General features: G+C 40.3%; 4 protein-coding genes across 4 annotated transcripts; 2 read left to right on the top strand and 2 right to left on the bottom strand.

The window, feature by feature from the left end:
• The first annotated feature begins 361 nt into the window (after window positions 1–361).
• LOC149841976 (uncharacterized) lies at window positions 362–3,941 on the top strand. Its single transcript, XM_090000563.1, has 8 exons — window positions 362–452; window positions 698–768; window positions 889–991; window positions 1,100–1,150; window positions 2,930–3,074; window positions 3,237–3,375; window positions 3,457–3,559; window positions 3,649–3,941. Exons 1-8 carry the CDS (start codon window positions 362–364, stop codon window positions 3,801–3,803), a joined length of 858 nt encoding a protein of 285 aa, XP_089856689.1. The 3' UTR covers window positions 3,804–3,941.
• A 3,321-nt stretch (window positions 3,942–7,262) lies between these two features.
• On the bottom strand, window positions 7,263–7,637 carry LOC149841977 (rapid alkalinization factor-like). Its single transcript, XM_090000564.1, has one exon. The coding sequence runs from the start codon at window positions 7,635–7,637 to the stop codon at window positions 7,263–7,265; it is 375 nt and encodes a 124-aa protein (XP_089856690.1).
• Window positions 7,638–10,981: 3,344 nt separating this feature from the next.
• On the top strand, window positions 10,982–11,484 carry LOC149841978 (uncharacterized). The gene has a single exon (XM_090001234.1). It carries the CDS (start codon window positions 11,032–11,034, stop codon window positions 11,305–11,307), a length of 276 nt encoding a protein of 91 aa, XP_089857360.1. The 5' UTR covers window positions 10,982–11,031; the 3' UTR covers window positions 11,308–11,484.
• Window positions 11,485–11,930: 446 nt separating this feature from the next.
• Window positions 11,931–13,122, bottom strand: LOC149841979 (uncharacterized). Its single transcript, XM_089998812.1, has 3 exons — window positions 12,713–13,122; window positions 12,590–12,618; window positions 11,931–12,438 (listed from the first exon to the last, which is right to left on the bottom strand). The coding sequence occupies exons 1-3, from the start codon at window positions 12,803–12,805 to the stop codon at window positions 12,111–12,113; spliced, it is 450 nt and encodes a 149-aa protein (XP_089854938.1). The 5' UTR covers window positions 12,806–13,122; the 3' UTR covers window positions 11,931–12,110.
• Window positions 13,123–15,851: the final 2,729 nt, after the last annotated feature.

Here is a 15,851-nt window from a genome sequence, read left to right on the forward strand (position 1 = left end):
CGTATGATGCGCCATGATACAGATGTGTATCGTATTGTATTTCAAAAAAGTAACGAAACACTGGTTAGGACAACTTCAGGTGCTTCATTAGTGATGAGAGAGTGGTACTAGATAAAGTAATTGATGCTGATTATGTTGGAAATAGTTGGTGAGGGATTAAGGTGGTGGCAGTATTGGTTGCAAAGGGAAAAATGGATATCGAGTGGAGCTAACAATTATTTTAGGATGATGAAAATAATAGGGAGAATATGTAGCGTGGTAGGATAGGTGTTTGTCATATGTTCAAAAGGGGCGGGTGCAAAGAAGTGGCTAAAAAAGATGAGTATTTTAGGTTATGGAATTATCCAATGAAAGAAACCAGATGTCCAGGGGAAACTATGTGATGATGGAAGGAGGGGTGGAGGAAAGAATAGGGATGTACGAGGGATCAGTTAAGGATGGAAACATGGCAAGTATTTGTTCTCCTTAGTCTTTTTATATATTAAAAAATGCACACTGCGTGGTGACAAATGGTTAGTGGTAATAGTGTTAATCTATCAGCTGTTTATTGGTGAATTTCAATGTCCAAACTTGAATTTTATATGGAGTCCACAAATTTTAATTGTTATACTTGACTACTATACTTTGTGAGTTCGGTTTAAAATTGTAATGTGATTCAGGATTTTGGCTGGTGCCAACAGTTTAATTCTTTGTGCAGATCAACCAAGGTCCTGTTCATTAGTGATTAAACACAAAATTACATCCTCCATACCTGGTGTTGGATTGCAGGTGAGATGTGGTTTGTTAGATGACTTATATATGTTTGTAGTTCGCATTGGATTCTCATTTCTGAATCTTTGGGATGGCTCATTGATGATTACAGAGCCATCTGCTCTTTCCTTGGTTCAGGTGTGGAAAGCAGCATTGGTATTGGTTGATTTTGTTCTACACAAGATTCTAACATCATCAGATTTCAATGACATAGTTGCGTTGGAACTTGGTGCTGGAACAGGTACACATGGCACACACTGACTTGAGTAGTTTAGGTAGTAATCTTGTTAATTATAATCTTAGAAGCAATATGATTATTTAAATACAAATTATGCTATCATCTAACCAGGATTGGTGGGTATTGTACTAGCTCGTGTTGCCAAGATTGTGTTATTAACAGGTACCTTATTCTTTTGACCAAGACTCTCAACTGTTGCTTTATCCTCTCCAAGCAATATTGCTTGTTTTTAAACTTCTAATGGTACTTTTCTGGTGCATTTTCTTTGCTGTAATTTTTGTTCTTTTTCTTTTATGCTGCAAGACATTTCCTGGATTCCTAGAAGCTGCACTTTGACTTTCATTTCAAACTTCTGCAGGAATTCTCTGTTGATTTGTGGTCTTCTATTTGTATTTTTACAATTTATTGATATGCAATAGGTTATAGCCTTATAGGTAGCATGTCAAGGGAGATATATTTCATATTACGGAATCCCTATTGACTGTTCCCATGCAGGACAAAACCCAAAATAAGAAAGGATAATAAGCACTGGCCAATGCTACTTTGAGAAGTAATCACAAACCCTTTTGGTGGAAGTATCTGTACTTTACTATATGCACTTAAAATTATAAAATCCTACCCTTTGGCAAGTGTCGTGCTGCCTATGTCACATAGGTGCAGGTGTGGATACAAGTGCGGATGCGGCGATAAGGCACTTTAAAAAAACTTTGGGTGCAGGGAGTGTGTGTGTGTATATATATATATATATATATATATATATATATATATATATATATATATATATATATATATATATATATATATATATATATATATATATATATATAAACCAGTCAAATATGTATAGTGGTTTGAACCAACAGGAACCGTCCGAAGATTGGACGGTTCCTGTGTAACCCTAACCCACCCATCCTTTTCCTTCTTTCTCCTTTTCTTTTCCCTTTCTCCTCCCACCACCTCCACCACCCGCCCATCTCTGGCCACCAGCTGCTCCCTGCCAGATGACCAGCCGCCAGCTGCTGAACGGCCTCCCATTTCCCCTCCTTTCACCTCCCGCCGCCCCTTTGTCTCATCGGACAGCGCCTCTCTCTCTCTCTCTCTCTCTCTCTCTCTCTCTCTCAGTATCGGTGGACGGCATCCCCGCCGCCCCACCGGATGGCCTCCCGCCATGGTGGTGGTCCTCCAGTGTGTGTGTGTGTGTGAGAGAGAGAGAAGATGGGTGGGGGTTACACAGGAACCGTGCGATCTGAAGATCGAACGATTCTTGTTGGTTCAACTAGTATACAAATTTCACTGGTTTACATATTCTACTTTATATATATATATATATATATATATATTAATAGTTTTAAGTTAACACTACATGTATGTGTGTGCATTCATGTATTTATATAAAATATAGATAAACTGGACTTGGTTAGGTTAACTGAACCTATTTTTTGACAGAAATGGACCTCAATGTTGTTGACTTCACCTGACACAAAGGAAGTCGTGTCCAAGTGTCGCACCCACATGGATGCGGGTGCAGTGCCCTGTTAGAAGAGTCCGTGTTACATAGCATGCCACCCATGAGTGTGTGATATGATTATGCATTCTTGTCAGCATAAGCCAATTGTGTGATTTGTCTGTTGATACTTGGACATCCTTCTCTTTGATGCAATCGTATGATTTATCTGTTGATACACAAACATCCTTCCATTGGAGCATTTGTCCATCCCAAATGATATGTCTTAATTTTGTTAGTGTGCTTTCTAGATGAGGCTTCACATAATTTGCCACATTCTTCAGTTTGCTTCTAGCCATCTAGGATAAATTGTATTTTGTTGGTCTCAACTTTCTGAGATTCATTCACTTGTCATGGTTAAAGAAAGGCAGTTAAGCATACATCCTTGGCAATGTGCTTATGGAGTAAATTTTATTTTTTTGAGTTATTCTCTGCAGACCGTGATGCCGAAATACTTGACAACTGTGCAACCAACGTTCAGTTGAATACAGAATTGTTTAAATGTCATCATGACACTGTTCTTGTCCGTGAGCTCAATTGGGAGAAGTCATGGCCGCCAATTGTGGGGCCATCTGAGCTGAGGTAACTGTTGGCTTGTTATGGATGATATAAATAACAGATTACACATCTGTAACATTGTGAATTTGGCGTTCCTTCTTTCTTTCCTAATCAGATTTTGCTTCCCCCAATTCTGCATTCCTGATTAGATGTTGGTAAATTTAATTCCGACTTAATTGAGCACAGGTATGCATGGAGTTCTTCAGAGATCCACATAGCAGAGCAGGCATCTCTGCTTTTAGCAGCTGATGTTATTTATTGCGATGAGCTTACAGATTCATTATTTGATACTTTAGAAAGTTTGATGTCAAAGGGTTCTAAGAAGGTGAGTGAAAGAAGTGCTACCGACATTGATTTTAATTTTTTTAACTCCTATGAAGAGACTCCAACTTCGTGGTTTGTTCAGGTTCTGTATCTTTCCTTGGAAAAACGGTATAACTTCAGTCTTGATGAGCTAGACACTGTTGCTAATGGATATTCACACTTCCAGAAGTATTTGAAAGATGAAGGTAACTCTCTTATGTGCCAGCATCTGTTTTTGACAAACAATTTTTTCCTTTTGCTATTGTTGTGCTCTTGACAAACAATTTTCTTCCAGGAACTGCAGAGGGCTCTGCAACTGAAAACAAGTCATCGTATTTCATTGGCAACCGCATGGATATTACACAAATACCACAGTATGTGAGAGAATATGAGAGGGGGAATGATTTGGAGATTTGGCAGATTAGGTATGTTAGATCTAGAACTAACTGATTAGTGTTTGTTAGGATCTGATTTTCTAATAAGTCACTTGAGGATTCTGTCAACCAATTATGATTTTCTAAGAAGTCGCTTGTGGATTCTGCATTAACCAATTATGATTTTCATAAAATTGTTGGTTTGCATACACTTTTAAAATTTTGTGAAATTGGGGAGTAAATATGGTGACTATCTGTAACAGAATACCAACCTATTCCAAGCATCCATAGCTTTTGAATCAGTGTTTTTTAGGACATAATTGTCCATATGCACCCATATCGAAGGGTTCAGACTTGAGGACGGTTTCCACTCTTTATTGTTCTCCACCCATCCTTCATTTTTAGTTGTAATTATTTCGCTATATGGATCTGGACAAAGAATGGAAAAACTACAAAAAGGCTGCCAACTCATCACATATACAAAAAAACCTGCATAACTTTCTGACTGTTAAATTTATCAACCACACTTTTTTACATTTGTCCAATGCCGTCTCCTAAAATTGATCGGTTTGATTTAGTGAAGTTGACCTGTGTCTTTCAACACTTTGTTTTGTTAACAGGAGAACATGGCTGAGTTAATTTATGAATGAAGGGCACTGTTTATGCAAAATTGGATGAAAGTAAAGCTGGCTGTTGAATGTAATAATTAGAAAGTTGGTGAGTTGTTTGTCAATGATTGATATGTGGGGGCAATGTTCAATAATTTGCCCAAAGTTAAAAAAAACTCAGCTTTCAGAGAATGGGTTCGAACAAGCTCACCAATCTAGCCACGCTGGATTTTTTTTCACTCTGACCAAGAACAGCTTTCTTAAATGCCCTTTTTAGCTTTCTTCTTGTTAAATACTCTCAAATACCTTTTTTGATATGCTTTTTAACAGTTTTTGTATTTGAAAAGTAATGTTCATAGACAAGCCTTTGGTGGGGTTGTACGCACTACTAGTTATTTTAAGTTAATTTGGCCGGTATAAATGGGTTTATCATGATAATAAAAGAATGGGTTTATCATGATTCTTTTACCATGGAGGATGTTTTCAACCAATAGAATTAGATATTAAAACCTATTTTTCAAGACATAATAGATGGTTCATCTTGCCTTTACACATTACCAACAGTCACATCCAAAGCGATAGACAAAAAAATACTATTGGTTCTAAACGAGTCATGATGACCCATCTACATGGTCCGATCATGAATAGATGAGATTGATACACTCCATGCCAGAGAATTATCCCTCTGCCCACAAGGGCTCAGCTCATCTGGTAGGGGCAACTTGTGAATGTCACCAACTTGCTATGCCAAGCCTCCTTGTGTTGGGACGTTGCAAGTTCGAACCCCAAATGGTATGGTTGTATAACTAGTAGGCGTCTGCCTAACCCCATCTTTCTCTGTCGAAAAAAACTTGCTACGCCAGGCATCCTCGATGGCTTGAAGCATATGGTCAGAGTACCGGACCCCCATGGTCAATAAAACTTCCCCATCTTCTTGCATGTATACATATGAAATACAGTGAATTACAAATCAAGAGGAAGACTCTTTTTTCTGTGGCATACAAAGGGATCAATCCATTTGGCCATTTTCCTAGAACAAAGAAGGGGAAAAAAAGCCTTTATGCTCTCCTTCCTAGTACAAAGAACGGACAAAACCTTAGGTTGTATTTGGGAAAGGGTTCAAACAAATTCACTAAAAAATTTATACTTCCAAAAAAAAATCAAAAAATGACATGGTGGTTTCGTACATTTTTTGTAAACATTATGAACCGCTATGCGCATTTTAGTGATTTTTACAAAACATAAATGAGAAATATTAGATCTGCTGTGGAAATGTGTTATTTTTTTATGAAATTATTAAAAATGCTCATGTTGATAACAATTAATTCATAAAACCATTATCTCAGTTTTTAAAGTCTTTCAAAAGGAATAAGTTTCAATGCGTATAAATTTACTATGATAATATTGATGGCAACTTAGACCCAAGGGGTTTGGCTTAGTGGGATGGGGGCCTAGACCCTTTGACGGGTAGTCTAGGTTCAAATCCCATGGGTGTCACCCCCATGCGTAAGTCGAAGCTTGGCAACTCCCTGGGGTCAAGAGGTAAGTTTTACGCTGACATGAACAGAAACCATAAGTACGGCAGGCTAAGCCAGCATGGCTAGGTCTCTGCGTTTGAGGCGATTTGTCCGAGTAAAAAAAATGATGGCAACTTGTTCAGTATAATGTTCTTGCCTAGACATTGTTTAGGTTCAAAAAATGATGGTGAGCTCGTTAATGTCCAGGCTAAGAATATCTAGATTCGCCACAAATTATTGAGAGTAGATTCAGTACTCTGCAGAATGTAGGGTGACACGCATCCCTCTCCACCAAATTGGTTTAACCAATCCCCCCTATCTTCGTATCCCTCCCTGGGATTTCATTGACGCTAGTTGTTCTGATCAGATCGAACTGCATGGATGTGATCTAAGTCATTCATTTAGTGAAGTTAGATATTTAATTCGCCTAAATCTGACTTGGGTGTTGGATTTTTGGCGATTTCAAAAATCAACGGTTGAGAAAGCATACAATTTTGTGATTTAAAAAATCAGATTTTTTTTTTATCAAAGAATACAATCTAACGGCCGATTCTTATTAAATGGACCATATTGAATCCATCTATAAGATCAGATTTGATCAAAACAACTTGCATCGTAAGATTTAAGGGGAGTATGAAGATGGGGAAGACAGGGGATGAGTGGAACCGAACTGCCTCCCCCAACCCCCTATCTTCCACTGGAGATACGTGGCCTCCATTGATTGGACTTGTACCTTGCAAGGTAGACGGTCCGATCACTGAATCTTATTAGGCACAGCATTCGTAACATTATATATATATATATATATATATATAGAGAGAGAGAGAGAGAGAGAGAGAGAGAGAGTAGTCACTTCATTGGTTCTATGTCCATTGTTTTTTTTAAACGCATGTTATGAGACAATACAATATATGGTAAATTTGCAAAAAATCATCAACATCCAACGGGTCCAATTTCACCATGCATGCGATACATTTCGGAGATCCATTTACCAATATAAGACAAAATTAAATAAAACCCAGAGAAAACAAAAATGTCCATCTCAGGGAACTATTTCTCATGGGTACATCAAATGACCACCAAAGCCAACCCTTTGATTTTGAGAGAAAAATGTATGTCTAACACACTACTTTGAGAGAAAAATGTATGTAGACACCCTTCTTTTTCCTTCCTTTCCATTTCTCCATGAAGACAAAAAAAACAGAATCAGAAGGAAAACAAGGAAGAGAGCCAAAGGTCTATAATATGAAACACAACAAACAACAGCAACAAACCCACGTCTATTTTTTTTTTTTATTTGGTGGCAAACAAACACATACTGAAAACCAAGTTTTGAAAGGCCAATATTTAAGATGTGTGTCATGTTTAACTTTGCTTATTCATGAAATCTTTCAAAAATACTGGTTTTCATTACTGGAGGATCCTAGCACAACGGGTGATGATGCTGCAGCCGCGCCGGTAGGGGTTGGCTTGCCCACTCCTCCGGCAGTTGTAGTATGAGTTGCCGCGCCGGTTGCATGGGACCGTGTCTCGTCGTAGCGCGCCGTAGCTAATGAATCCGGCCTGAGCATACATCATGCGCCGGCCGGCCTCCGAATCCAACGGTGTCTCCTCTTCCTGGTCCATGCATTCACCCGCTGAGCCATCACAAGTTGGCTCGGCGCCCATGCGGGCTGGGAAGCCCCATCGGTTCGAGCCTAGGCTCGATAGCTCGATCTTAGCCGTGGCCACAATGGCCGATATGGCAAGGAGGAGCAAGATGATCAGGGACACCCTGAACGCCATTGATGACCACGAAGAGAGGATGAGTTGTTGGTTTGTTGTATATCAAGTGCTATAGAGAAGAGAGGAGAGGAGAGGTTGGCTATGTGGTTGTCGGTTGCGAGTTATGAGGAGGAGGGTGATGGACACAATGTGGTTGGTACTCTCTCTCTCTCTCTCTCTCTTTCTATCTTTGCGGTCTTGGTAGTACCAAGATTATCTCTAGCAGTTACTGTTATGACTTTATGTTCCATCACCACCGCACATCTCACATGATAGAGGTGTCATGGCCACAATCTCACTGATAGCGAGTGAGATGCATGGTTCCCAAGTAAGATGTGTGGTAGAGATTGAATATAACGGATGATTGGTTATATATAATATGACTGCAACATCTCTCGGATGTAGCTGTGGTATGAATGGATGGTTCTTTGGTGGTTCGAGGGGAAAGCCGAGAACCATGGCTGACCCTGTGTTTTTGGGAAACGGATCCATCATTTGAAGTATGATGGGTTTCATCATACATTCAATCCTAGCCATCCAGTATCCGTGTTCTCTTTTTGGGTGGTTCAAGGGAACTGCCCATATCTGGTACCATCACCTACAGTTAAGGGGAACGAATGGATCGGATTTTGTTGTACCCCAATTCGATTACAACGTATTGTTGCATGACATGAATCTTAAAAAAAAAAATCCTGATGCATGCTCAAATCAGATTCAGGCTTACATGATAGGATTTTTTCAAAAAATGTGTTCGAATTTGGCTTGGTATTTTGTGTTGGATCTTTGTTTGGATCCATAACAAATATGATCTGTTTACGCTTTTTACATGAAAAAAAAAACCTTGTTTTCAACCTTTCTTTGTACTGGATCCAGTATTATAAATTAAAATTCGGAGTCCGTTGCCAGTGTTACTTTATTGGGACTACTTCAGATCCGGATTCAGATTCAGGCTTGCTTTCCAATATTTAGATATGCTGTGGCACTGGTTTTGGAACGCTAACTTTACTACTAAAATCGGATGGGACGAAAAGAATCCATGTCATTCGAAATCCACAATTTTTTTTATATTTATTGTACTCCTAATAAATTTTGGAAAATTCTAGTAAACAGGAATAGAAATTAAAAATATCTAAAAATATGGAAAAACCCAATTGTAGAACCCTGTGGAAGTATCATTTTAATTACTAAGAACGTTGAAACACATTTGTATTAGGCACGATCAGATTTGGTATGGATCCAAATCTAAAACAGATCTTCAGTCTGGACCTCATTACACGAGGTTGCTTAATACATGGACGTCGCTTGAAATTCTCGCCACCGTTAATGAAGGGTGCAAATTGATCCGATTAAGTTGGGCCTTCGATCTAAATCCAACACTGTATTTCTTAATAAAACGTTACTATAAGATCAGAATGGGTATATGTATGGGACACGGATTTGCTTGATTAGATTATTTTTGGAATTTGATCAGATTTGTGGCTGTGGGGCACTTGTTCGGATTAGGTTCAAGTCCAATTTGCTTGTGGTTGTTATTTGGATTTGGATTTTTGCGTAAAGTTTAGACACAGGTTCGAATCTGGCAGAATCTGGCGTTTTTCCAACCCATGTGCATCCCTATTTTAAGACCCACAACTGATTAACTTGATCTCTCATATGGCTGTAAACAGGTCCACTCTAGATTACGATTCAAATAGATTCATTTCCATATCCGGATCCTACCTGTAGACCCGGATAAGTTCAATGACAACGCATAAGCTTCTGTGCAATTTATCGTAACGTAGATGGCTAACTTGAACCATGTTGGGACCAAAACGGGTCATGACCCGAAGCTTCCAAATTTAATGGACTTGATCCATGTTGGTTAAGTTTCCACCAAAACCCCTATCTCGTCCACAACCAAACTGATGATTCATGATCCAATCCAGATTTTGTTTATACAACTAGATGGACGACCCATTCTCATCGGCTCCCAACCCACTTCTGTTGTACCTTATTTGAGTAGTTTTGAAGCTGGGTCTAGATCTGGACAAAAGACAGGGTTTCCAATGGATCCGATTTTGTTGAATATCTGATTCGAATATGCCATGTTATTTTTTTGCATACGGATCTTAAAGTAGTATGTGATCTGTATTTGGACACAGGTGTGCACGAGCAGATTCTTCTGATTTAAGATTTGGGTTAGATCCACACAATGGAGCAAATCCTACCCGTTTGCACTTTATACATGCAAACCTTGATTAAAAATTAAAGCCTTCTTTTCCAGGACCTAATAATACTACAAAAATATTTCACTAAAAAAATTACTACCGAAATTAATTTTGAATCCAGACTCTACTACATCAGACCCAATTTGGATCTGGGGTCAGATTCAGATCTGTTGATTAGGAGGTTCAGGTTCGGGTTTGTTATCTGCCCCCACATTCTATGTCATAAAGGTATGGGCCGTATGGCCTTGGCACACAGAGAGTTTCAAATTCTTTTGGGAAGAGGAGATGGGAGCATGGACTTTTTTATTTTTTAATCAATAAGGTTTTTTTTATATTTTATTATATGAAAATACATTTTAGAAAAATATTAATAACTATGTAAAACATATCTATTCATCTCGGTATCAACATGTCATGTCATGTCCTCACCATAATTTTATGTCTTGAAAAAATCAACCTCTTACAATTTATAATACTTTTTTTTACTCAATCTTGTTTTTTAAAAGTTTACGGGCAACTCACAGTGCTTTATACTCACTATACAGTTGAAAAAATCAACCTCTTATAATTGGTAATCGTTTTTTTTTTAATAAAAATGGTAAAACTATTTGTAACTCCAGAATCAAACAACAAATGTGTATTGTGCTAGAATACCAAAAATAAAAAAAATATACTTCAAATAGCAAAAAACTTTTTTCAAAAAACGATCCCATATGCGCAACCGAGCTTTTGTGGGGGCAGTACTGTTTCTCCGATCAAACTATACACAGTCGTTTGGCAAAAACACAATCTAAGAGCCGGTTCTTAACATTGGGATCATCTGAATACATTATGAAGTTCGATTGGATGGTCAGATCGACACGACCAATTCTTACCCTCATTTTAAAATCTTTGTTTTCAACCTTTCTTCTCCTATCGGACCCAGTACGTATCATCTGAAACCGGATCCATCCTGATTCAACAAACTAAACCGGACTTAAATTGAACGTTGAATTCGGATATTCTGTCCAGCATCTTTTTGGGATTTGGATCTACCATGATCCAGACCAAACTCTTAAACTCATCCACACGTGTCACCAAGCCTTGTCCGATTCAAACGTGAACTAGACATCGTGGCTTTGGGTTCGTGTGCCACGTGTGGACGCATGCAAAAGAGAGTACGTTATAAAAAGAAAAGTGTTTCCCTTCTTTCGAAGCCACCAGCAAGGATGGCGAGCGGGGAACAGCATCAGCAACAGCAGCAGTTCCGATCACCGGAGGCCGGAAGGGAGGAATCTGGCGGCCGGAGGATGGAGGAGCTGCCGCTGGAGAGCAGCCCCTACGTGAAGTACAGTGACCTTGAGGACTACAAGCAACGCGGCTACGGTACTCAAGGCCACAAGGAGCCGGTGGACAAGGGCGGTGGCGGTACGGACGCCCCTACTCCGGCCGGCGAGGGATCTCTGGCAAGTAAATCCGATGTCGTCCGGCGTGCCTCTGCTTAGGATCAAACACCTCTCCCCTCCTGCACCCTTCCCGGTTTTATGTCTTTAATATTAGAGTAGTGGTTTTGTTACGTGTGTAGGAAGATTTCTTTATATTCCTTGTTTTTTTTCTTTTTTTTATTAAATAAACTGATCTTAGCCGTCCAGATGCACTGTCTGAATGGTTAGGATTGAAAATAAGATCTCTCGTATCCCATGTCAAAAGGATCTGATTCTTTCTGGGTTCCTAAGCCACGCGCAGATGCTCACTGGGTCCCACCAATCAGATCCGATCCGGATCCGGATCCGGATCGTAATCGGATATTTATTGCTCTCGGTCTCCGGTTCAAACTTCAACCGGTCATTTCTAGCGTAACGCAAATTTTGCACTGTCAGCCTCGACCGCATTCGTTTGCCTCCCTAACCGTTACATAACTAGAAAAATCAAATAGCGTGCATCGGATACATGGATCCCAATTCAGATCTAGATCCAAGTCGGCCTTCATGGGAGTAATAAAATAGGGCCCGGACTCCGGTGTGACTTTGACTTACTTAATTACCAGAACTGCCACACAAACAAACACAACTTTGCTTTTGCGAATAAGGTCAAGGGTATTATAGTCATCGTGAAAAGGAAGAAGATATTTGGGGCCCCGAAAACAGGAATCTATCCGCGTCTAATTCCACGACCAACATGACCCGGTTACATTAATCTAAAAAAGAAAGGGTAAAAAACTAAAAGAAAAATAAAAACCGATTCCAGCCGGTCAACCAACCCTACCATCCCAAGCCGGTCACCAGCAAACGACCGGAAAAAAGCCGGGTCACTTCTTCTTCTTCGCCGGCGGCTGCTCCTCCTCCTCTTCGTCGTCGTCGTCGTCCTCTTCTTCTTCCTCACCGTCGTCGTCATCGTCATCGTCGTCATCGTCATCATCCTCCCCTTCGGCGTTCCCGTTAGCGTCCACATCGTCGTCATCGTCATCGTCGTCGGCACCTGGGTCATCTTCGTCGTCGTCCTCGGCGTCCTGGTCACCACCTCCATCTTCTTCGTCCTCATCTTCGTCATCGTCCGTTTCACCTTCGTCCTTGTTCTCCTCCTTCGTAACGGCGCCGTACTCCTTTTCGTCAAGTCTAACGGCGTTTGCTCCCCCGCTGTCACACATTCCAGAAACAACGATACAGAGAGAACGAACAAGAGGAAAAGTTAAGCAAAAACGATTTTTTTTAACAATTTTTCTCTTTTACTTCTGACCGGAAATGAACGGAGCGAAAACGAGAATAGAAGGAGTTTCTGGATCCTAACCTCACGATATCTCCGGCGATCCCCATCTTCTGGAGAAGGAAAGGAAGAAACCAACATTTGAGCGAAAAACAGCACAAAAAACACATAAAATTCGCAAAATAAAAAACTAAGATTTTTCCTTACCGGTAGAAGAAAAAACAAAAGAGCTCTCTCGGCGAGGGGGAGGCTATCGAAGACGAGCGTCTGAGAGAGCGAGCAGATTAGAACGTCCGCCATTGAGCTTACCGACGGCTCCGTAAAAAAAAAACCGAGAAAATGAAAAAGAGATGAGAATGAAGACAAAGAGAAAGGAGAGAGGGAGAAACCCCAACAAAGGGGAGAAGGAAAGCGAGGAGGGGGGGGGGAAATGAGGAGGGGTCTCTGACGAAGGGATCCGCTAAAATCTTACAGAGGGAGGGATTAAAGCGCCGGGCGCGAACCCCAGCAGACGCCGTTAGGGTTTTTCCAGACTCCGTCAGAAATAGGACAGAAAAGATGACGGTCGTTAGGGCAAGGGGGGCATTTAATGGTTAGATCCGATACCTTACGGAATCTATCGCCTGGTTGTCTTCCTCCCGTTTTAAATCGCAACAAAACTATGGTTACTTCATGCTAACCATGGTTAAGGGACTGCCAATGGGGAGACCACAACTCAATAAAAGGACAAAAAATAATCCTCTCTTTGTTGAAATGACGGAGACTGCCCTTACCACTTCAGTCAAGGTCAGATTGAGACCTCTAACCAGTTGCTTTGACCATAAAAGGCCAGTTTTGGTTCTTGGTTGCCCTAGGAGGTGGGACCCCCTGAAAGGCTGAACTGAATGTCAATTTCTCTGCCGAGAAGGCTCTCTACCTTGGCGCTGTGTCTGACCTTGGCTCGGCTGAGACGGACCACTAGACTAGTCGAGCTCTAGATGCATGGTCTGGGTCGGGCCCGATGTCCACCCCTACTAATAGGGCTGCAAATAGACGTGCCTTAAAATATGTGAAATAAACAAAGACTATCACATTTATTATCAAGCCCAAGTCTTTGCAGTTCAATTGACGTCAGGAGTGTGCCAGACTATTTAGTTGGATCTTGTTTTTTTATTACCTTTGGTCACATGAGGGAGACTAGTGTAGCAGTGTGTCAACTTTCAAAAAAAAAAAAGACTAGGAGAGATATTAAGATAACCACCATTTTCCAACTTGTAAACATGATGCACTTTGAACTGCTTTTATCAAGCTAGGTCAAGGAGGCAGTGGACAGGGGGAAAACAAGGTCCCATTTGGCCTGGCCTAGTTTGGACCGGGGATGGAGGATTTCCTCGCCTCGTTTGGATTGGGGATGGAAGACATGAAACGAAGATGGAGGTTAAAATCAAAACCGGTGCAGGGATGGAGGCGGAGATAGACTTACACTTTCTCTTGCCCCGCCCCGTCCCGATCCCTGCCTTGCCCTGCTCTGCCCCGTCCCCAATCCTTCTTTAGGGATGGCAATGGATCGAGAAAAAATGGAGCCCCGCCCTGCCTCACCACGTTTGGACCGGGATGGAGGTTAAAATCAAAACCTGTGCGAGGATGGAGGGCATGATTTTAAGGTGGGGGTGGGGGTGGGGGTGGGGTGGGGGTGGAGACCTTATCCCCTGCCCCGGTCTACTGCCATCCCTAAGCTAGGTCAAGCAGTGCTTTTCTCATTTTTCAAGGGGTTGGGTGCATGGGAGGGTGACCAACAATAGAAAGTAAATATCAAGCCCTCATGTGCTTGAGGCACTAAAGTAAAGTTGGGGATTATCGAATAAAGATGGTTGTTTTTTATCTCCACTCGATCCAGGATCAGGTGCCATCACATGGCACGCTTTGAGTATACCTATTCACTTGGCTGCCCTCCATCTTTAGCCGACAGTCTGTCAGTTGTGGGCCCAAAAGCAGATGGATGGCAGCTAGGTGCATAGGCACACTCAAAGTGTGCCATGTGATGGCACCTGATCCTGGCTCATCTCTTCACTTGCATTTTTTCGAGAGGAAAAGCATACTTTTGCTAGTTCACTCCATAGTTCTTTATTGTTGAAGTTTTTTTCTTTTGACAGGCAAGCTGTGGTTAGTCAGATCCCGCCAGTTATACAACCATACTATTGGGATTTGAAGTTGCAACATCCCAACCGAAGATGATGTAAACTAACTTCTCCTACCAACAAGCAGAGCCCCAGTTGGTGCTTTGTTTGGAATTTAAACCAATGTTGTCATTATAGGCCGATACTTATCGTACCGGCAGAAAATCAATCTGATACTAACCTGAATCGGCTATTTTTTAATAAATATAAAAAAAAATTAAAATTAACTTTTTAATATTATTTTAAATATTATTTTAACATGTGTCACGTTCTGATTGACACAAAATATTTTTTAATTATTTTTTAGCTGATTAAGAAATATCAGGTTTGATACCGATACTGACAACATTAGTTTAAACCATGAAGAATGTGAAATGGATACAAGAAGCAATGCGAGAAGTGAAAGAAAGATGCCCAAATAACCAAATTTACTATTTTAAGATTCTAAAAAGTTGGTTGTTCCAATGCAAATTTTCAATCTTTGAAGCGTTTGTAATTAAATTTCCCGTAGAAGCATAAAGTTTTTTAGGGAGCCACTTTGTATGTGATAAAGCATCTCTTCATGCACGGTTAAAAATATAGACATAAATATCACTGGATATGAAATTTCACACTAATCACAAATTTGCATACCATGAATTTCATAATATAATAGTGAGAAATTTAGCACCACTTCGCCTATTTCCATTATATCATAATTTAATGTGATTTTAGTTTATTTTTATTTTTATATTTAATTTTTTAATTCTTTTGTCATTTGTATATCTTTAATTTTAAAATGTATTAGTATTTTTCTATATTCGACAAAAATGAATTCTGGTGCAGATATTTATGACTATGTTAAAAGCAAAAAAAAAAACAGTCACACAAGAGTGTTTGGCCTTAATGGTTAGGCAGGATCTATAATGACACCTGACATGGAACGTCCATGGTTCTAGACCACCAGCTGCAATGAGACTTTAGTAATAGTCAATGTATTGAAGAATGAGAGTGTCACACTTTTTTTCTGACAGAGAAAGCTAGGGTTTAGGCAGACACCTTTCAGTTATACAACCACCCCATTTGGGGTTTGAACTTGCAACGTCCCAAAACAAGGTAACCTGCACTAACTGCTCCTGCCAGAAAAGCGGAGCCGCACGAGACTGCTTCTAGGCTATCCATTGACCCACTATCACTTAAGGGGCGTTTTC

Source organism: Nuphar pumila, chromosome 3 (genome assembly GCF_984573655.1).
Source record: "Nuphar pumila chromosome 3, dmNupPumi1.hap1.1, whole genome shotgun sequence".
Classification (NCBI taxonomy): Eukaryota; Viridiplantae; Streptophyta; class Magnoliopsida; order Nymphaeales; family Nymphaeaceae; genus Nuphar; species Nuphar pumila.